The sequence below is a fragment of the Bidens hawaiensis genome, unplaced genomic scaffold (genome assembly GCF_021521415.1).
Source record: "Bidens hawaiensis isolate Kalapana, Puna unplaced genomic scaffold, B.hawaiensis_p1.1 tig00007719_1, whole genome shotgun sequence".
In the NCBI taxonomy this organism is placed as follows: Eukaryota; Viridiplantae; Streptophyta; class Magnoliopsida; order Asterales; family Asteraceae; genus Bidens; species Bidens hawaiensis.
In genome coordinates this window covers 65,821-87,793 of record NW_027491535.1, presented here as the reverse complement: position 1 = coordinate 87,793, position 21,973 = coordinate 65,821, and the positions used below count along the sequence as shown (strand labels likewise).

Genomic DNA, 21,973 nt, shown 5'->3' with positions numbered 1-21,973 from the left:
CCACCACGTCATCCACAGCTAGGTTGTCGTAAACCATTTCTGCAAGTTCGACAGCAGAATCAAAAGTAGCAAGTTTACTAGCCCGAACAAAGGTGCGGACAGTTTGTGGTAGACCCCTCAAGTAGCACTTGATTATCTTAGCCTCAGTGTTCACCATATCAGGCACCAGCCTGGACATACGGTTAAACTCGGTAGTGTACTCGCGGAGTGTCGTCCTCCCCGCCCTCAAATTCAGGAACGTCATCTCCGCCCTTTTGACTTCAGCATCAGCACAGAACTTCTTCATGGCCATTTCCTTCAAATCTTCCCACTTCATGGCCTTGATCTCAGCAGCAGTCTTCCTTTGCTCTACTGTCTCCCACCAAAACATAGCTTCATCCCCAAACGACTGGGTAGCAAAACCCACTGCTTGGTCGGGGCTACACTCGCTAATTCGGATAACCTTGTCCATTGCAGTTATCCATTGGAGAGTAGCGATTGCATCCCCTGTACCAGAAAACTTTGGCGGGTCACAACCCTTAAACAACCTGTAGCTGCACCCACCTCGACCTTTCCTACCATCATTGGCCTTCACAGACCCACCTTCACTTGATCCCTCTTTCTCAGCCTCTTCGTCCTTTTTACTACCCTCTCCAATCTCCTCAACAGTTCCCGCACGACTCCCAATTGGCTTTTCCTGTTGGAGATGCTGCAGTGCAACAGCTACTGCTTGAGTAATAGCAGCTTGAATCGCCAGGTCAAGCCAATTCCCTTCGTCTCGCACAGTCACGCTTCTGTCTTCATTAGACTCGATAATCGGTTGCTCAGGGGCTACTTGGGTAACACGTGGTCTACCACGTCGACTCGTGCGACTCCCTTGTCCAGCAGTCTTCTTAGTACCAGCAATTCGTATTCTATAGGAAAACATAAACGTCGTCACTACAGGAAATATTTAGTACGAGGATAGTAAGGCTAACAGGTAATAACAGTGGCCAGTTGTGATTAGCTGATCACGTTATTCTCCATGTCCTTTACACTTCCCTTTATGAGTCCACTTGTGCTAGGTTCCACTTATAACAATTAGACAATCGTACATTTCACATTGCCACATATAACAAGCATTTCTATATCTAGGTATTAAGTTAGCTTTCTTACTCACTCTTTACTATACACAGGATCAACTTACACAAGCTGATCGCTTTCTAAGCTTGCTTGGGAGACACATGGCATTTTTGGACAGACATCTTCTTTCTTTTCTTCCTTAAGTCCCATTCTCTGTTCGAGTCGAAGCATGTAGGATGCTTATTTCTCTCGAACTTATGCTCTGATACCAACTTGTAAGGCCCCGTTTCCGGTAACCCTACTTTGGTGTTGGATTTACTCATAAACACAGTTCTAAAATCAGAGTTAATTTAAACTTTCGCGGAATAATTTAAAACTTCAAACATCACATTACAAACATTCATTTTTGTCTTAACATACAAATTGTCTTTTCATAACATAACATAACATAAAATAGTCATGACACTTCTTCATAGATGCCAGTCTCTTTAGCTCGTGCCATGTGTCCCTCCTCAAGCCAGCTGCCTCTACCTATCTGCCTGCGTGCATACTAAAAGCCAGCTACGCTGAGTGAGTTTTAGTTAATCAATTTAACATACAATACATTCCTATCCTTACTCATACACGTCCGGAGATACGTATTCATACCTTACTTTGCTATTACTTCTTTCACACATACTTTATATACATGCATACGTACTTACATACTTTTTTTCATAAAACCCTATGGTATACCATAAGCTATTCTATCTTAAACATCGCAGATATTATAAGGGTCTAGTCCCTAACATCGCAGATATTATAAGGGTATGGTCCCTATCATCTCAGATATTATGAGGGTCTGGTCCCTATCATCTCAGATATTATAAGGGTCTGGTCCCTATCATCTCAGATATTATGAGGGTCTGGTCCCTATCATCTCAGATATCATCAGGGTCCGGTCCCTATCATCTCATATATCATAAGGGTCCGGTCTCTATCATCTCAGATATTATGAGGGTCTGGTCCCTATCATCTCAGATATTATGAGGGTCTGGTCCCAATCATCTCAGATACTATGAGGGTCTGGTCCCTATCATCTCAGATATTAAAAGGGTCTGGTCCCTATCATCTCAGATATTATGAGGGTTTGGTCCCTATCATAAGCGCATTCTTTACTTGTCTTATGCATATAATATTTACATACACATTCATTCACATAACCATCATATGGTAATAACATTCAATGCACGATCATACACGTATCATATACCTATCACTTAAGATAAGCATTTTAACTGCCACATAGGAGTATGCACACAGCCCCGAAAACATAACAAGGAAAATGGGGCTAGAACTCACCTGGAGTCGGTTTCTCTCGCCGTTAATGGTAATGCCCATCCTTAGTTGTGCACGGCTAACTGTACAATACATTACGCGTATCAATTATCCATTACTACTACTTCCTACATCTAAGTTAATGAAACTCTCAACTAATGGGGGTCCGGGGGCAGCGCCCCCTGGTAGTGGGGTCTAGGGGCGGCGGCCCCTAGCAGGGTCCAAGGGGCAGAGCCCCTGGCTGGGAAAATGAAAATGAATCAGAAAATGAAAATTAATAGGTCCTTTAGCAAAAACGCGTCAGAAAATGAATCGGGTCACAACTTAAACAATTTCGAATGGGAGGTTTCGTTTCGCTTCGCATGAGAAGGTTTCGCTTTGCATGGGAGCGTTTCGCTTCGCATGGCCCGTTTCGCTTCGCATGGCTGAGCGAATCGAAATGCCTTCCTTTCTTCGTTTTTACCATTTTAAAGCCATTTTACTTCGTGGCTCCTCCTCAGGACCTGATTTTTTACTCTTTCTCAACTTTCGACACATTCTGACCCCATCTACCTGATCCTGAACCCATATCTCATAGCCCAAACGCCACCTTTTTACCTTACAGTGCACCCAAGAGGTTATAACTTACCAAGTTTATATTTTTCTTACATTTCACAACCCGATCTACCATTATATTTGTTTGCATGCCGATTCTAACCATAAAACTTAACCATTTAAACCGAAACCTACCTTGCTTCGGGTTCGAGTTCAGATCCGGACAATACAAGGATCTGGACGTGTTCTTGCTATTCGAAGGCACTTGAACACAAAAATCTTCCTTACTTTTGCTTGGACCCGAATCCGAAATGCTAGAAAGAAAGTGTGTGTTTTCTAGTGTGTAAAGAAATGGAGAAATGATGGGGGATGGCCTTATATAGGGAGCCATGGGCCCCACCATCCACCTCCATTCCAATCTTATCCAAATACAAACACGCACACAACCAAACTACGACACACCGATAATAATAAAACTTTCTGTTATTTATTAATTCTCAAAATACGGATGTTACACCATATTTATTTTGGGTTAAAGTTGCCAACTTTGAAAGTTGAAGGATTAAAAATAATCTCAAAGACAAGTAATGGGAAGAATGAGATAAGAAAAACAAAGCATTCTTATGTTAAGGAAATAAGAAAATCCCATCCCACATGGAAAAATGGAAGAAAAGGGAAGCATTCCCCATGGGTATAAATAAGGAATGGAATTTTTATCTCACATGGAAACAATCAAAGAAATGGAAGCTCTTTATAAGGAAGCAAGTTTACATATAAATGTTTTAATGTGGCTAACCACTCTCCATAGTCCTAGCGGAGGGCGCGAAGCACCCGACGCGCACGCACACAGACTCGGACACAGACTCGGACTCGGACGATGGGCGTAATGTGGCGTTTTGATGGCGCACTTTGCATATTTTTGGAAAATGGAAGTATGATCAAGAAGTGGCAAGTTATCAAAGACGAGGTACTAAAAATAAAAATATGGATTCTGGAACCCATCGCGTTACGCGATGAGCCCAAACTCAAGACCATCGCGCCACGCGATGGCCTGTGATGACGCAGCAACACGTGTCGCGACCAGGGGACACGTGGCTGATGCTAGGGCTGAGTCAGCATGCCACACGTCATTTCCTGACATCGCGCTACGCGATGGCTTAAGACAAGGGACCATCACACTACGCGATGGTACCCAATTTTGGCTATAAAAGGGGAGGCTCACGACATTCTCAAACCACACCACCAACACACTTTCACACACATAGTTAGCCTAGGTTTGCGTGCCGACCTCGTGGAACGTGCCAAACACCGAAGCTCTGAAGGGTTCAGCTGTAGAACGCGAATAGAGTAGAAGTGCCAATCGATCAATCATATACATATAACTCCAAATACCCGTGTGAGGTAGGGGTTCTGTTTATATATTATTATATTATTATTATAATAGCTTAGACCATAGTTGGAGGTATAGCCCGAATCTTGATTACTGATAAGCATAATATAACTTTTCATAAGCAAGAGTTATAGTTAAATTATTGTTTCTTCACGATTAAGAAACGTAATCAGTTACATGCAAAGGTTATAGTTAAATAGTATTTCTTAATAATTAAGAAAGATACTATTCACTCACACATGTTATAGTTAAAGTAATGTTTCTTCTTAAAGAAGAAACCTGGTATAAATGTTTCTTTCTGAAGAAGAAACATGATATATAATTAATAAATAAACAAAGGGACTAAAGGTCCACATGTTTTGTACAAACAAACGAATAGTCAAGGTTACAGCTATACAAAACAGACTACAAGGTCTGAAGCTAGATCGTAGATCTAGATATTTATACAAATGTTATTCTCGTACTATAGGTCCGAGATAACAATCAATCAATCAATCAGAAAGCTGAAAACAGAATCAGGAATCAGTAACAGAAACTGATTTACAGACAGGGGTCAGTAACAAAAACTGATCAATATACAGGAATCAGTGTCAGAAACTGATTTACAATCATATAAGGTGACTACGCCCCAACCTTTTATAACTCTTTTAGAGTCTGAATTGTTTGCATGGGATTTACGAATTCTTAAAACTTTGTGTTACAATAATGAGAAGCGGACATACTCAAATTAATAGTATACATGTGTCTGGATCCATACATACATGGTGACTCGGATTTCCCCGAGGCCATGCATATCATCAAACACGCCTCTGGTAGTCTACGGGACTGATCAGATAAATGATATTGTGTATATGATTAATTGTACATGTACTTAGGGTAATTGTAACTCAATTGAGTTGGGTGCCTAATGAGTATTGTCACAAAGGTATTGTTATTGTTTACACACTGGTATTATTGAGTCAGCGTCATTCACCAGCTGTGTGCTGACGTATTTTTCCCCCACATTTCAGGGAACTGTAAAGAATAGAACTGACAGGCAAGACTGATAGAAGATTGGAGACATAGTCATTAGAGGTGATCTGATGGCTCAGATATTTTATTCAGAATATTATAAAGAATGATATTTTCAAAAGATATGTATTTAAATTATCAAACGGGTATTCAACTCCCGAGATTTCAATATGATAATATTTTATCCAAAAAGACTTCCGCTGATATTTTACAATATCAAAACGGGTACTCTAACCCGACATTTTATAAATGAATAATATATTTTAAAGACTTTCGCTAATAACTCGCAACTCTGATATATTTTCAAAACCGGATACCAACCCGGGACGTCGCACCCAGGCACTGAGTCGGGGTGTGACAATAGTATATAGTGTTTCTTGTATGAATAATACACGTTGTTCCTTTTATAAATAATATATAGTGTTCCTTTTATGAATAATATACGATGTTCCTTCTTGGATAGTATATAGTGTTCCTTGTGTGGATAGCATATGATGTTCCTGATATGGATAGTATATAGTGTTCCCTGTATGGACAGTGCACGTTGTTCATTCTATGGATAGTATATAGTGTTCCTTGTATGGATAGTACACGTTGTTCCTTTTATGGTTGTGAGTAGATGTTCCTTTTATGGATAAGAATAGATAGCTCAGTTATGAGCAAGAATAAACGTCTCAGTTATGAGCAAGAACAAATGGCTCGATTAAGAGCAATAATAGTTATGGGTTGATTGATAAACCTACATAGAAACAAGTAAAGAATGAATAAGTAATTATAAATTATGTATGAATGTTCAAAAGATGTGACTTATTCATAAATCGTATTTAATGAAAAGACATAAACGCTAGAACTCGCTCAGCGTGTAACTGACTTTTATTATGCATGCAGATATTGTTGATGATGTGGTGAGCTTGAGGTGCGTACGAGACTATCTATACTGAAGATTAGTTGTAGAATGAAGTTAAATGTAAAAGTTTTAGTATCCGTTGCAAATTGTATATGCTTTCGCTGTAACAAACTGAGTTTATGAGTAAATCCAACATCCAGTGCAGGGCTCCCGGGTCCAAGGCCTTACATATATGGCTGACATGGAAGTGCATAACAAATATTGGCTTGAACCCAAGTTTCAGACAAAAACCGATAAAACCGAACACTCGTCTTAACGAGTTAGTTAATCTTCAAACCACCACAAGTTCAACCTATCGTTTTAGTTATGCTTTACTTTATATTACTCATATTATTCAAGATTTTGGAAGTGTTGGAACAAATCTTGGCTTAAATGAAGTTTCGGGTAAAAATTGAGTAAAAGCCGAACTATTCGTCTTAACCAAGTTTCGGATTGTCGCAAAAGAAACCATATCAAGAACTATCTGTGTTAAAAGTCAAACAAACAACAAAATAATAATAATAATAATAAATGAATAAATATATAAACTTGTAATTATAAAAAAATTTGTGTAACTAATTCTATCGAAAAAAAAAAGAAATTAAAAGTATTTTAGAAGTAACGACCAACTATTTAACCCACTCTCACTTGCAAACAAAACACCAAAACTGAAACACAACAAACAATCTTCACACGCTCCGGCAGCCATGGCTTCCAACGCATTCTCCAACTCTCTCCTTTCTCAAATCACTATCTCCCACCGGCGGCCGGAAACCCAAAACCTATCCTTCAGCCGATGCTCACTTCCAACCACCACCAGATCTCCGTTCTTATCAACTCAATTGAAGACCAATTTCACCGTCAACTGTTCTTCAACTGAAAGCTCAAAAGACGAAACCCCAATTGAACTCAGTAAGTAAAGTAACCCACTTTAGATCTTTCACTTTTTAACTTAATCTTCAAATCCCATCTTTTAATAATCGCCATTGCTGTTTAGGGTTTCCTGCGTTTCCCACAGTGCTGGATATCAATCAGATTCGTGATATTTTGCCGCATAGGTTTGTAAACTGTGATGATTGTTGTTGTTTTAGTTAGGGTTTGGTGTGTTTATGTGTTTGTTTTAAAATCCGGTTTTTTACTCGCACCGGAATAGACTAAAAATGAAGGTGCAAACGGGACCATCTTCTGTTATAATCGCTAGGGTAAAAGATTTTTTTTTTTAAAATGCGGGCCGCAAACTGTATAAAAATCTCGTGGGCTAAAACCGGTTGAATGGCTTAAACCGGTATTTTACATAAAACCGGCAGTTCAAAGGTTAGTAAATCGCCCTAAATACTGGGCCCTTGTACGAAATCCGGTTTTAGAAAAAAACTGCCGGTTCAAAGGTTTAGCGAACTCATTTATGCAATTATGAATCTGTATTGAGATTTGAGTTGGGGTTTTGTAGGTTTCCGTTTCTGTTGGTGGATAGGGTGATTGAGCATAATCCAGGAGTTTCTGCTGTCGGGATCAAGAATGTGACTATTAATGATAATTTCTTTCCGGGTCATTTTCCTGAGAGGCCAATTATGCCTGGTGTTCTCATGGTTGAGGTAAATAACAACTTAATCTTCTTTCATCCTTATGTTATGTTTACATGTAATTATGCATAAATTATTTGCTCTTCTCCAGTGTGTTTCTAGTTTGTTATCTTGAAATTTGTGGCATTGCATCAACATTTAAAATGACTACTGGCTCAAAAGATAAAAGTTAGATGCTTTAGTGGAGCGGTCTTAATAAAAGTAGTACGAAATGGATTTAAATCTAAAGTTTGTATCTTTGCTCTCCTCTGTTTGTGTTTGTAGATGATAACGTTAAAAGACTGATTTTTATATGCTGCAAGGAGAAATTAAACATTTTGCTTACGCATTCTAAGGAATTAATACATAAATAGCAGATAGTGAGTTTTATATCAGCTGCAAGCCTGCAGTTAATATTATTATCAAAAGATAAAGTAAAATACCTATATATTGAGATTCCATATCACAAATTGTCTCTTCATTTTCTACAAGATTGTTTTTTTAGGTCAGTTTATGTATTAATTCCTTAGATAATTTGAACTTTTTCCCAAAACTCCAAACAAAGTAATTATCTGGTTATTATAACTTTAAACAGCAAAAGCACATCCAAACACTATCTGCAGCCCAAAGCTGATTAAAGGATAGCATTCTCATTTCAATATGCACATCCAAACACCCTTCTAGACACTAGTGGCTGTTTTGTAAATAAAGCGACTTTCCTCCCATCTGTTTTGATATATATATTTTTAAACTTTCATCTTTTTGGTAAATAATTTTACATTGATATTTCAGGCAATGGCACAAGTTGGTGGTTTGATAATGCTGCAGCCGGAAGTGGGTGGGTCAAGTGCGAATTTCTTCTTTGCGGGAATTGACAAGGTGAGGTTTCGAAAGCCGGTGGTGGCGGGAGACACCTTGGTAATGAGAATGACATTAACCAAACTTCAAAAACGGTTTGGGATTGCAAAAATGGAGGGAAAAGCATATGTTGGAGGTGAGGTTGCATGTGAAGGTGAGTTCTTGATGGCTATGGGTAGTAGTGAGTGAAGCATCTTTTTCCGATTTTATCTTCCTATGTTGAGTTTAAGATTAATTGTAATCCTCCAAACAGAACCATTTGGCTTTAATGAGAGTGCTATCTTTTTATGCATTGATTTTTAGATTTGTAATGTTTTTTTTTCAATTTCTATAGGAGGATAGACGGGCGGGTCTGGTACTTTGGTAATGTGTCTGGTCAAAACATGTTTGTTGAAATGGGTCATGTTTTAGTACGAGTCTAAATTAGTTGGCTTGACTAGGGTGTAAATGAGTTAGACCGAGACTGAACTCGACCAGGCTCGAGCTTGGCTGGTTTAAAATTTATTAATTAACTTGGAACACATTTTAATTATTTAATATATATTGTAATCATAATTTATATATATATAATTATAAACTAAGTAGCTAGAAACCTGCGTATTACGCTAGTTGAGTAAAGACAATAGTAATCTTAGCATAATTTTATTTACAAAAATTACTACGGTTTATGCATTCAATATATCAAGTAACAAACTAAAAATAATATTCATAATAGACTCATTTAGGTTCGCTAGCCAACTCGAGCTTGATAAGTAAAGACTGGACTTGTTTGTTAAACACGCTTATTTTAGGCAACAACTTGAGCCCGTTTAACCTTGACTCCATTCAAGCTTTTAGCAAGATGATATTGGGTAGCTCATGTGCAGCTTGTCTAGTTGACACCTCTAGGCTTGACAACTAACACTTGCGTGTTAACAAACACGTTAATTATAATTTGAGACTACAACAATGACAATCTAAACATCTTAATGATACTAAATTACTAATCAAACATGTTTTAAAAATACAATCCAAATCAACTCAAGTAATCCAGCATCATACTTTTGTGGGATTTCTCTAAATAAATTTACATTAGGTGGTGATCACATTGAATCTTAATAATACATTATACAACCCCTTACAAACCAAGAGCCCCTAGTGGTGTTTTCCCTTGCCCTGCCTCAAAGTAGAAAATTAACATAGCAACCATAGCAAGTCTTGCATGCTTAATCTCAGCCAATTTCAATCTCTCAAGCTTCTCGGTATCCGGGATGTAAACTCCGTTTTGGATTGTACCCGCAAAGCTTAACGGGTCAAAAAACTTGCCACCCGGGTACCCTTGCTCACCCGTGTAGTTAGCAAAGTTCTCAGCAGTTCTGGACCACGGGGTTGCCCACTCGACGGATTGTGACTCGGGGTTGAAAAAGTCAACCCATCGCTTACTCTCGACCCAACCCATGAGTAAAAGTTGGGTTCCCAAAAGACTCCCGAAGGAGAACGGGGCAATGGCACCGGGGTCAGCCCCGGCTTCGAACCATGGGATTCCGCTCCATGCCTGGCCCACGAAGATGCCGAGGACCGCAGCCATGGCCCACCTCCCGTGAATAAGCTCAGCTTCTCTGTACCATTTTAGGAAAGCCGGGTCCTTTCCTAGGCCCAATGGGTCGAACCCGAAGTCACCTGGGAGCCTGTGCTAAATTGGTTAGAGGTTAAAATTAAGAGTCTTTTAACTAAATAAAAAATTATTATTCATAGTAACAAACTTTCAAAATATATTATTCTTAGACTTACGAGCCATCGAGCCACTCTGGGTCGAGGAAATTGCCACCGCCTTTAACCGCGGGGATCCAAGATTTCTTGGGAGCGGCTGCAGCAACAACAACAAGCCGCCTCGGGGCGGAAACAGCACCACCAACATTAACCGGTGCAGAGAGCGTGTGGGCCCTCTTGCCACCGGTCAAGAAGGGTGATCCGAGCCCGTTTAGGACTGCAGTGGATGTAGCAGCTGCCATTTGTAATGAAGGTTTTGATGGTGTGGTGTTGAATATGTGTATGGAAGAAGAGGGTGATGTTATATGGAGTGAAATGAAATCAAAAGAGATTTGTGGATGGTGCCATGTAGGATATTTGGATGAGTGAAATCTGGATTCTGGCCAATGGCGTCTCTAAAACATTGATCATGGTTCCATCCATTGGGACCACTTGTGGTTCCCACTTTTTAATCTTTGTGGTCGTGAATGGTTAGCCACACAGCCTCTACTTTTTTTATTCTTATTTTTTTTTAATTGCAACTAATTTTTCAACAAAATCTCGATGACAATATCTAACCCATTTACTTCATAAAAAAGGGTGCTTGTATTTTTTTTTTTTGTAGTTTGTAAAATAAAAAAAGAGCATTAGATGTGAAGGAATATAAAAGTGGTATCAATCTTCTAAATATTTTTCAAAATAATTTTGCTAATAATATTATTTTTTTACCATTATTTTAACACACTACTACGGGTATGTCCGTCTTAAATATGACATGATCTCAAAAACTCTAAACATAACAGCATTTCAAAAGAAAATGGAATGTTTCGAAAGAAAATAAAACGCTAGGTTTAAAGAAATAAACTTTGCATATGCTAGATTTATCAGTAAATACACACACACATATATTGTAAAACAAAATTAAAAACATTTAGATGCTATGCTATACAAAAATTTGTTGGATTTTATAAAAGATAATATTTTTTAGAAACATGAAAGTATAAAACAAAAAAGTTGAAAGTATCTTCAACACAAAGATATATTTTGACATGACTGAAGTCTTGAAAACTAGACATATGCATTTTGAAATAACAATTTGAGTATTTGACACTTTGTAAGTCTAACTCACCCAACCCCCCCCCCCCCCCCACACACACACACACACACACACAAAAACCCTAAGAAAAGGAGCTTTGGTACTCAAATCAAAAGTAAATAAAAAAAAATCAATGAAATTAAACCAAAATGCAAAACATGGCTATGGCAAGCATTCTTCCAATCATATTTTATACTTCAAGTTGTTTCTAAGTGATCTCCTACTTTTTAAACACATTTATATTAAGAGAGGTCATCATTAGTATTAGATGTTTTTGAGACTTGTTATGTATTCTAGATCTAATATATGTAAAAATAGAAACAGACAGATCAAGAAATATTAGTAACACCATGGTAGTCAATACTAATCCCGAGCCGTGTATTGACCATCCAAAAGTGGTCAGCAAAACTATGTCAAAACTCAAAAGTTGAACAACTTTGTAAAACAAAAAATAGAAGTCCTATAAAGAGAAGTGTTCCAATACGGCAATACGCTTGTAAGTATTGAAACAATGAAATAGCACTTAGTGTGAGTGATTAAAGTTTTCTATCTAAAAACCTAACTCGAAATGTTTGAAAATACTTTCTAAAAAAGTGTTAAATTTTGATGCTATGTCAAATAGATGGAAAAAAATGTTTTTTTAAACACAAAAGTCGAAAAAAGTCAAAACTAAAAAAAAAATAAAAGAATAAGCAAATGTTGTATGAATATCCGTGGCACCTCTAAAACACTTTAAAGGCCATTTCTTCACACTATCTAAACATACATTTTTCCACTTTTTATCTAATATGTTGTACAAAACATGTACTTTTAAATAACGTTTGAACTTAAATGATCCTACTCACATTTTAGATAGTCATAATCTTTTTAAAAGTTGAACAGAAGTCTGTTTATGTATGAACCTAAACATGCCTAGATAACATGGAATTAGAAACTTTGTTTTTACGTTGCTTGGTTGGGTAGATGAGAAAATTATGGCAACAATATGTAATTACTTTAATGAATAAATAAACATCAAGTTTTTTTAGCTCAAATTTATGACTAAAGAATCAGGAAAAGCTTAATAACTTTTATGAATTGAATCAGATCATGATTGTTTGTCTAAATAAGTTTGTCCTTGTTGGATATAAAGTATAAACATGTTAATGCCCCAAGTGCCGTTGAATTTGCTTTAAGGTAATGTCACTAAATATAAACGTCGATTGCCAAATGGGAAATATATCATAGTAGGTGTATTTTGTTTTATAAAGATGGATTAAGGTTTGTTTATTTAGCCAGCATAAATGTTTGTGTCAGGGCCGTCTCTAGGGTAAGCTAAATGAGGCCATGGCTTTAGGCCTTCACTTTTATAGGGCCTCCATTTTAAATATGAGCTATGTATTATGAGATTTTGAAGTAGAGTTCTTTTAAAATTAGTAACTCATTGATGTGTCACAAGCTAAAGAGGATTGTTTCATATCCATTATCACTACATATCATCAAAATTCTACAATTCTTGTATACTCTCTAACCTTATATGCATGAAGAAAAGAAAAAGACCTCAAAATTTTAGTTAATTTTAGGCCTCCGACGACGTTGAGCCGGCCCTGGTTTGTGTAAGAAACTTTTTGATTTTCTAAAAAAGAAAAAACATCACTGCTTCAAATTCTTTCGTCTAAACGACATACATAACTAACTATATGAGTTACCCTATCAATTTAAGTTGCAAAAAACTTGATCAATTTGTGGTATTATTCTTTTAGGGTAAACATGTGAAGTTTGGAAATACAAAAGAAGTAGTATGCAACAATTAAGTTTGAAAGCTAGAGGGCCATTCAAACCCTCTTCTCTCTCTCAACTAAGTTTCTATCTTTAGTCTTGCACTGATTTAACTAAAAAGTGATAAAAACGTGATTGCCACATATGCATACAAACTTCACTACGTTTTTCATCAAATCACGTAATAGTTTAACTAACACAATTACCTAATATTTTCTCAATATTAATGTGAGTGTGTAAGTCTGATTGGTTGGAAAAATTATAGGCCACACACCCCTTTGCCCTCACACACGTTATCCAATTAGTGCCTTAGGGGTTCAATCCGTCTTAAAACCCCTATATTTTTATAGCTGAATAAAAGTTGGCGAGGTGACAAAGGTGTCACCCAACTACGGGTTGCCTGAAAACAACTTTGTAAATTTGTATTAAACCTTTGATTAAGTTATATCATATTATATTGTGAATTTAAACGAGTCAAATAAGCAAGTTAATGAGTCAGCTAGAGCAAGCTTACCATCTGAACCATACTTGTTTACAAACCAAGCCAGCTTGACTCGACCCATTTGATTTCGAAGGAATTTTTTTCGATCGAACCTCAGCCTTTTTGAATAGTGGACCGATCTTTGTTAAAAGGAAAATTAGGAAATGGAAATTAAATAGGGATCATACAATATACATGATTGGCTGTTAATCTGTTATTAATAACAGCGGGCCCAAGTTATTGAAGCGGCAAATATCCACAAGTGTAAACGAACTTCTTCTTCTTCCAAATGCTCAAAACCCTAAATTCACATATGAAATTCTTTGATTAAGTGATAACAATGCCTAATCAATATCAATGCTCTAGTTTAGTTAACTACACATCTTTCTCCTTCTGTACGCCCCTAAAGCCCTACGCCACCGCTCGCCGCCCATTTTTTCCGTTCCAGCACAGGCTCGCCAGGAGATCAAGACGTAATTCATCAAATCTTCTTCTGTCACCGGTGGCTCAATCGTCATCGGATATATTTCTCATTGCAACTACGGGTACATTTTTAACTCCAGAATTTAATGCGTTTAGTTTTAATAGTATTATCATAGGGATTCTGATACTGAAATGATAGTTGCTGTATTAATATTAGGAACATCATGAGATTTTGTAGCCTTAATGTATCTATTGGATGACGTAATTGTAATTTTGAAAGCTCTAGTATTACCTATAAACATGAGAATCTGTGTCATGACTAACAAAAGGTTGTAAATGTTACACACACAATTTTATATGTAATTTTCGGTTTTATATATACACCTACACATTTTGGCCGGAAATTGGCTGGAATCTCGCCGTAAACTGCTGATTTTGTCCGGAATCTCTCCAGAAACAGCCGATTTTGGTCGGAACCTCGTCATAAAACACCGACTAAGTTTGATTAATCCTTATTTTAGCCGGATTTGACAATTGACTGATTAATTGACCGACTAGCCCAAAATTAATCAGTGGGGTGGGGACTAGCAAATTTACAACACTAGTAAGTAGTAACAACAAAAGTTTATGCCCTTTGCTTTTGATACTTTTGGTTTCCTAGCGCCTGAGACTCTAGAGTTACTTAGCCGTGTCCTATGGGTCATGACCCCACGATCTATAAATGTTATTTTTAAACAACTTTGTTTTGCTATTCAAGAAGGGCTAGCGGTGCAGCTTGTTGTCCGGTTGCCTTCTGTATCGATGTAAACATCTACCTTTTTTATGAATAAAAAGATCTTTAGTTTAAGTTTAGATTTTAAATCTATTTGATGTTGATTAATTGATTCTAAGATAGTGTTTGGCTAAGCTTTTAGAAATTGCTTATTTGCTTTTTGAAAGGCAAAAGCCATTTGGAAAAGCTCCATTCTGAAGCTTTTGGAAATTGCTTATTCAAAAAGCAAATAAGCAATTTTCCAAAAGCTTAGCCAAACACCCCCTAAATGTCGTTTACTGTTCTTCTTTGGCAGAACATCGTGATGGCAGTTTAGTATTCCGGTTTGGGAATGCTTCTCAGGTAGTGGAAAATGTTGATGCAGAGGAAGAAATAGAAAATCAAATTGAACAAGAAAGTAGTGTTGTGAAGATATTAGATGGAGATCAGGATAGACTAGTTGAGGGGAGACTTATTGAGGTAGCTGATGGAATAAGGAATGTAGATATTGACACTGGCATTGTTGAAAGTGAGACTGGCATCAGGGATTTGAGAGATAATTTTGCAGAATCTAGTGAGATTTTGTCAGATATTTCTGAAAAAGTTCTTTTATCAGAATTCGATGCTAAAATGAACGATTCTCTTATAGTTGCAGAGAGCACACTTGATGAAACCGCATTTAGTGTTCAGCTCGATAAGGAAGAGAGTTCAGACCCAACTATCGATCTTCTTGATGACAGTCCAAACATAGACAAGAGCGAAGATCCTGAAGGAACACTTTTAAAAGGCAGTGAGAAGTCATCGATGATTTGGAGAAGGTGGGAATTGAAGATACTAGAAAAAGTGGCACAGAAGATGCTTCTGTTGAGCTTGAAAGTACACAAGGTTTACAAACTGAAGTCATAGATGATTTGGACAAGGTGGAAACGGAAGATACTAGAAAAAGTGATACAGAAAATATAGTGCCTTCTGCATCGCCTGTAACCATCCATATTTCAGATATTGAATCAACAGATGCTGCAAATGAGGATGTGGAGGAAGAGTTAAATGATATGATTGTCAATGAGGGTACTCTTATAGATGAGCTGCCACCATCCAATCCATTAGACGCTCAATTGATGAATGCTGTAAACGAGGATGAGGAAGAAGAATCGCAGGAGATGAACATTAATGAGGCTACTATAATAGATGAGATGCCATCATCTGATCAATTAGCAGTTGAACAACCAACTTTAGATGAGTTGGAACAAGTGAGCACCAAAAACAGGGGGGGAAATGATATTGCTTTTGTGATGCCTGTTACCTGTATAGAAGAGGTAGGAACAGTTTTAGAAGAGGAAGTAAGCCAACCTGAATCAACCTCTCTTGAGCTCAAGCCTACTGGTCAAGTTCTAGATATTGACCTTCTGGATAGTATGGGTCAGAATCTGGATAATGGAACTTTGCAAGTCAACAATGAAATTAAGGATCTATCAGTTGAGGCTATTCAAGTTTCAGATAATGAAGTGATGGATATTACACGACCATACGCCAAGGATGAGTCACAAATGGCGGAAAGCAAAGATACTAGTGAGCGTGATACAGAAGACTTGCTGCCTCCTGGAGCCATGGATGTTTCAGATGTTGACACAAATGAAAGGTTGCAAGATAATAACATTAGTGAGGGTACATTCATGGATAAGATGCCAACATCTTATACATTAGGATCTGATTCAAGTTTAGAACTTTCAACTACTAAAGGCATGGGTGTTAAGGATGCTGTTACAGATGAAAAGTTGCAAGACATGAACATTAGTGAGGGTATTTTCACAGATGAGATGTCAACATCAGATCCGTTAGGAGCTGACTCAACTCTAGAAGTTTCTACTGCTAAATACATGGTTGTTAAGGATGTTGATACAGATGAAAGGTTGCAAGATTTGAACATTAGTGAGGATACATTAACAGATGAGATGCCAACATCTGATCTGTTAGGATCTGAGCTAACCTTAGAAGTTTCAACTACCGAAGACACGGATGTTGAAGATGTTGATACAAGTGAAAGGTTGCAAGATGTGAGTGTTAGTGAGGGCACTTTTGTAGATGAGATGCCAACATCAGATACATTAGGATCTGAACCGACTTTAGAAGTTTCAACCACTAAAGGCGTGGATATAAAGGATGTTGATATGGATGAAAGGTTGCAAGATTTGAACCTTAGTGAGGGTACTTTCATAGAGGGGATGCCAATATCTGATATATTAGGAGCTGAGTCCTCTTTAGAAGTTTCAGTTAATGAAGACATGGACGTTAAGGATGCTGTTTCAGATGAAAGGTCGCAAGAGATGAACATTAGTGAGGTTACTTTGATAGATAAGAGACCAACATCTGATCCATTAAGAGCTGAATCAACTTCAGAAGTTTCAACCACTAAAGACATGGATGCTAAGGATGTTGATATAGATGAAAGCTTGCAAAATATGAATACTAGTGAGGATACTTTAATAGATGAGAAGCCAACATTTGATCTGCTGGGAGCTGAGCCAACTTTAGAAGCTTCAACTACTAAAAAAATGGATGTTAAGGATGTTGACATGGATGAAAGTTTGCAAGATATTAAAATTAGTGATGGTACTTCCATTAGCGAGATGCCAACATCTGATCCAGCTGAACCAACTTTAGAAGTTTCAGCTACTAAAGACATGGATGCTAAGGATGTTGAAATGGATGAAAGGTTGCAAGATATGAATGATAGTGAGGGTACTTTAACTAATAAGGTGCCAACATCTGATTCATTAGGAGTTGTACCAACTTTAGAAGTTTCAGATACTGAAGCCTTGGATGTTAAGGATCTGGCTGTTGAAGCTGAGTTGCAACTAGTGAGCAATGATAACATGGACGATAATTCAAATGCAGATTTGATGCTTTCAAAACCAATTGAGAAAGAAGAGTTAAGCCCGCCCCATTTAACACCTGCTGAACTCAAGGCTACCGTGGATGTTTCAGATATCAAAGTTCTGGATGCTACAGATCAGAATCTAGATGATGAGATTTTACAGGCCATCTGTGAGCATGCAGGTGACAGTTACATTGAGGATGCAGAGGAATCTTCCCATCAGTTAGAATCTCAACCTGTTCAAGACGAGGGGGTAAATTACAACATTAAAAGTTTTATTGATCATAACATTAAAAGTTTTATGCTATGCCTCGCCTCTAAAGACCTCTATGAACTAAAATTGTTTGCTTGTAATTTTGAAACTAATTGCTTAAGATAAGTATCCAGCGGGTCGGGCTGGTCAACCCATCTTTTATCCACATAACCAGTCAACTATGGCTAATTAGTGGAGAGTCCAAAGTCAAGGAGTCAGAGTTAAGGAAATAATGGGGGAAGTTTCCAGCAGTTATCTAGAATAAATAGGCCTAGGGCTGTCTTTATCATGAATTATTTTTATTATCATTGTATTTGGAGAGTAGCCCCTCTCAAATAGGGCCTATTTATTGTAGTGTTTATATTGAATTCAAGTCACTCGACTTTCAGTTCTTAACATTGTTTCCATTGCCGGGAACGATGGTCAGACTGACCCAATCGCTGCCCAATTAGCTGAAATAGCCACCCGGTTGAGTCCCTAAAAGATGACGTTGCTGCCCTTGTTTCACAACGAATTATCAGTACTGGCCTTCTCGGCGGAATTAGCAGCGGGTCAGGGAAGTATGATGACGGTGAGTCTTCTCGGCAGAATTATCAGTACTTGCCTTCTACATAGATCATCCTACCCGCTTTCCGGTGATGATCCAAGGGTTTGGATCCTTAAGGCCGATAAGTACTTCTAATACGACAATGTTTCAGACGAAAATAAAGGTTAATGTAGTTGCTATGCACCTCGAAGGAGACACTCTTGATTTGTATTCTTGGTTCTCTACAGATTAAGAGATGCCTTATTGGGAGGAACTTGTACATGCTTTACAGAAGAACTTTGGTCTGGAAAAGTTCCAAAACCTCGATGAATACCCTTGTGGCATTCGTGAAATGGATACTGTACAAGGGTACCATCAGGTGTTCGCAAAGCGATTGGCCAAGGTCTCTAACTTGCCAGACCACTGTCTATTGGGTGTGCTTCTGAATGGGCTCAACGATGACTTAAAGGCCGACGTACTTATTCATAAGCCCCGTACGGTTTACAAAGCTATGAGCTTGGCTATGGAGTACGATATGAAGCTGGGAACGCGAATAGGTACAGGTTCTGTTTGCTTGGCCAGAAACACCTAACCTGCGTCTCTGGATAGCAAAGTGACTATCCCTGCTGCATCCTCTTTTACAAGCCAACAGAAGCCGCTTCCCCGCATTACAGATGCAGAGAAACAAGGACGTTTTCAGAAGGGTGAGTGCTTTCGTTGCGGGGATAAGTACAGGCCTAGACACCGGTGTAAAATGGGCACCTTCAAGATGTTTGAAGTGGAGGATGAACTGGAGGAACAGCTAGTTAATGAAAGGAACAATCCAGGGGAGCAAAACAATGACATGGCTGAGATTAGCCTCCATGCTATCTTGGTAAGTCACATACCCCCGCCATGACACTTCACGGGCCCTTTAAATTTTCCAGATAGTTGATTTTGATTGACGGTGTGTCAATCACACCTTTGTTGCGGACTTGCGGTTTCTTTGGTTCGAAAGGTGAATCTGCTCACACAAACAGTGCCACCTTTTGGTGCACGGATTTGCAACGGGGACATTATTAGCTGTAACCGAATTTGCAAGGAGGATGCTTTGAAAATTGGGGCTTTTCAAATCAGCCAAGATTTCTATCCATTCTCACTAGGAGGGGCTGATGTGGTTCTAGGATTTCAGTGGTTGACCACTCTCAAATACCGTTCAAGCTATTGTGGGTCATGACTACAAGCTGCAATGCTTGCAACTGGGAACTCAAAATTCTGCAACATTTCAGCATCTCACCATTGAGCCCATCTGGAAATTTTCGAGCAGGATAACACCGCCATTGCCTTCTTTTCGACTTGATGACAAGCGTTTTTCGGGAGGGAAGTATTGATAAGTCTCCAGCGGGTCAGGCCAACGCAACCAGGGCTTAATTAGTGGAGGGTCAAAGTTAAGGGCTAAAATAATGTGGGCGTGCCAGCACTATTTAGAATAAATAGGCCTAGGGTAGCATATTTTTCTTTGCCTTGATTTATTTCTATTATCGTTTTGATTGGAGAGTAGCCCCTCTAGAATAGGGCCTATTATCTATCGTATTGTTTTTATTGAATTGAAGTCACCCGATTTTCAGTTCTTAACAACTTATTTCATTTTTATTGTGATTTTTAGCTAAAACAAAGAGCCCATGATCAACTACTGGAAGCAGAAGCAACTGAGGGCGTGGCAGGTAGCAGTGAACTTGCTGAAGCATCAGAAGTTACTGCTTTACTGTTAGCATCTGAAGCTGAAGTAGAAAGGTACCAAACACATCATTTTACTTTTACATACTTGCTGAAATTTTATTTTTTACAAGAAAAGAAATATGCTTAAGGGTGGAATATTGGATCAGCTAGTTCTTTTCTTAATTTGCATAACTTAGCAGGGAGGAGATTTATGTCACAGACGATTTCCTATCATCTGGTGCAGCTTTGTTGGAGCATCCATTTAAGGTAATATTTCTAAGATGCATTATTTCATTACCTTGTTTTCAGGCAATCATTAGACTGAGAAGTTTACTTATTCAAATTGTCTGTCTATCATTTTACTTAAAAGGAATGAAATTGCATAACGAATGCCAATATATTGTTTATCTAACTGAAATTCTAAATACCGTTGTTACTTATGGACTATTGGTACAAACGTTTGGATTAGTAATAGAAATAATAATTCCAGGCGTTGACAGGTGGAGATGATGCCTATTTTGTTGCTGGCAGCAAATGGCTAGGGGTCGCTAATGGAGTTAGCCAGTGGTCATTTGAAGGTGAAAAGGATAACACTAAAATTAAGATTAATTATTGGTTTAATATGAATACCAAACTCCGTTATTGTTATTACTATTGTTATTATTATTATTATTATTATTCTCTTTTGAAATGCAGGCCAGTCCAGGAGTTTATGCTCAAGAGCTCATGAGGACTTGTGAAGAGATTGTGTGGGATACCAGCAATGGTCCATTGACCAACCCTGTTGAACTTCTTTGTAGAGGCGTTAAAGAAACCAATATGTCAGGTTCCTCCAATGTGTTGATTGCCAACTTCAATGGCCAGGTTTGTGTTCATAATAATAACAAATAATAATTTCATGCGTATTATATATTAATCATGTGTAGTGTTAAAACATGAAGTATTCACGCTTTAGGATACTTCTTGCTGTTTAAATTCCAAAATATTATCTAACTTGTTGTTTATTTACTTCTAGGATCCTTATCCAAATATATTTCAATTAGCGCATGTCTTGCTGAATCATAAATTTATATTAATGAATTTCCAACAGGCTCTTCATGTAGCCAATATTGGAGACACGGGATTTTTGATAATAAGACATGGCGCTGTTTATAAGAAGTCATCTCCATTGCTTCACGAGTTCCATTTTGCATTGCAAGTTGACGACTCTGACGACCCACTGCAACTTGTGAAGGTATGTATGCTAACTAACATATTCATCAGTAATAGATTCAAAGATTCTTTTTGAAAATCTATAATAAATCATCAACTTTAACAACTGATCTCAGGAATACTTGATTGAACTAGAGGCTGGTGACATAGTTATATCCGCTACAGATGGACTTTTTGACAATCTATATGATAGAGAGATAACCATGATTGTCTCTAAATCATTGCAAGCTGGAATGAAACCTCAGGTCAACATTTATTTCCTTTATCACAATATACAAAAATTAGGCACATGCTTTTAGACACGAAATAATCAGGTTTATAATCCTTTCACATGTAGGAAGTTGCTAACATATTGGCAACAAGAGCACAAGAAGTTGGGAGGTCTGCTTTTGTAAGAAGTCCATTCTCAGATGCTGCTCAGGCTGCCGGATACACCGGATATGCTGGCGGCAAGCCTGATAATGTGGCGGTTATTGTTTCTTTGGTTGAAAACAAATCCAGCCTTCCTGCATTGTAATGCTAACGGCTTTCTTACATCAGATGCCTACTTTACAACTACAGTTAGGTACATGCTGC

The 21,973-nt window shown here is 37.9% G+C and overlaps 4 protein-coding genes across 4 annotated transcripts; 3 read left to right on the top strand and 1 right to left on the bottom strand.

Moving 5' to 3' along the window:
* Positions 1 to 6,818: 6,818 nt before the first annotated feature.
* Positions 6,819 to 9,009, top strand: LOC143635786 (uncharacterized). The gene is made up of 4 exons (XM_077103529.1): positions 6,819 to 7,091; positions 7,177 to 7,237; positions 7,627 to 7,771; positions 8,531 to 9,009. The coding sequence occupies exons 1-4, from the start codon at positions 6,887 to 6,889 to the stop codon at positions 8,783 to 8,785; spliced, it is 666 nt and encodes a 221-aa protein (XP_076959644.1). The 5' UTR covers positions 6,819 to 6,886; the 3' UTR covers positions 8,786 to 9,009.
* Positions 9,010 to 9,621: 612 nt separating this feature from the next.
* LOC143635785 (chlorophyll a-b binding protein CP24, chloroplastic-like) lies at positions 9,622 to 10,620 on the bottom strand. The gene is made up of 2 exons (XM_077103528.1): positions 10,367 to 10,620; positions 9,622 to 10,263 (listed from the first exon to the last, which is right to left on the bottom strand). Exons 1-2 carry the CDS (start codon positions 10,585 to 10,587, stop codon positions 9,714 to 9,716), a joined length of 771 nt encoding a protein of 256 aa, XP_076959643.1. The 5' UTR covers positions 10,588 to 10,620; the 3' UTR covers positions 9,622 to 9,713.
* A 4,843-nt stretch (positions 10,621 to 15,463) lies between these two features.
* Positions 15,464 to 20,783, top strand: LOC143635800 (uncharacterized). The gene is made up of 5 exons (XM_077103542.1): positions 15,464 to 15,572; positions 15,632 to 17,961; positions 20,133 to 20,260; positions 20,386 to 20,452; positions 20,686 to 20,783. Exons 1-5 carry the CDS (start codon positions 15,464 to 15,466, stop codon positions 20,725 to 20,727), a joined length of 2,676 nt encoding a protein of 891 aa, XP_076959657.1. The 3' UTR covers positions 20,728 to 20,783.
* Positions 20,778 to 21,958, top strand: LOC143635795 (putative protein phosphatase 2C BIPP2C1). Its single transcript, XM_077103536.1, has 4 exons — positions 20,778 to 21,049; positions 21,276 to 21,419; positions 21,514 to 21,642; positions 21,735 to 21,958. The coding sequence occupies exons 1-4, from the start codon at positions 20,876 to 20,878 to the stop codon at positions 21,912 to 21,914; spliced, it is 627 nt and encodes a 208-aa protein (XP_076959651.1). The 5' UTR covers positions 20,778 to 20,875; the 3' UTR covers positions 21,915 to 21,958.
* The last annotated feature ends 15 nt before the right edge of the window (positions 21,959 to 21,973 follow it).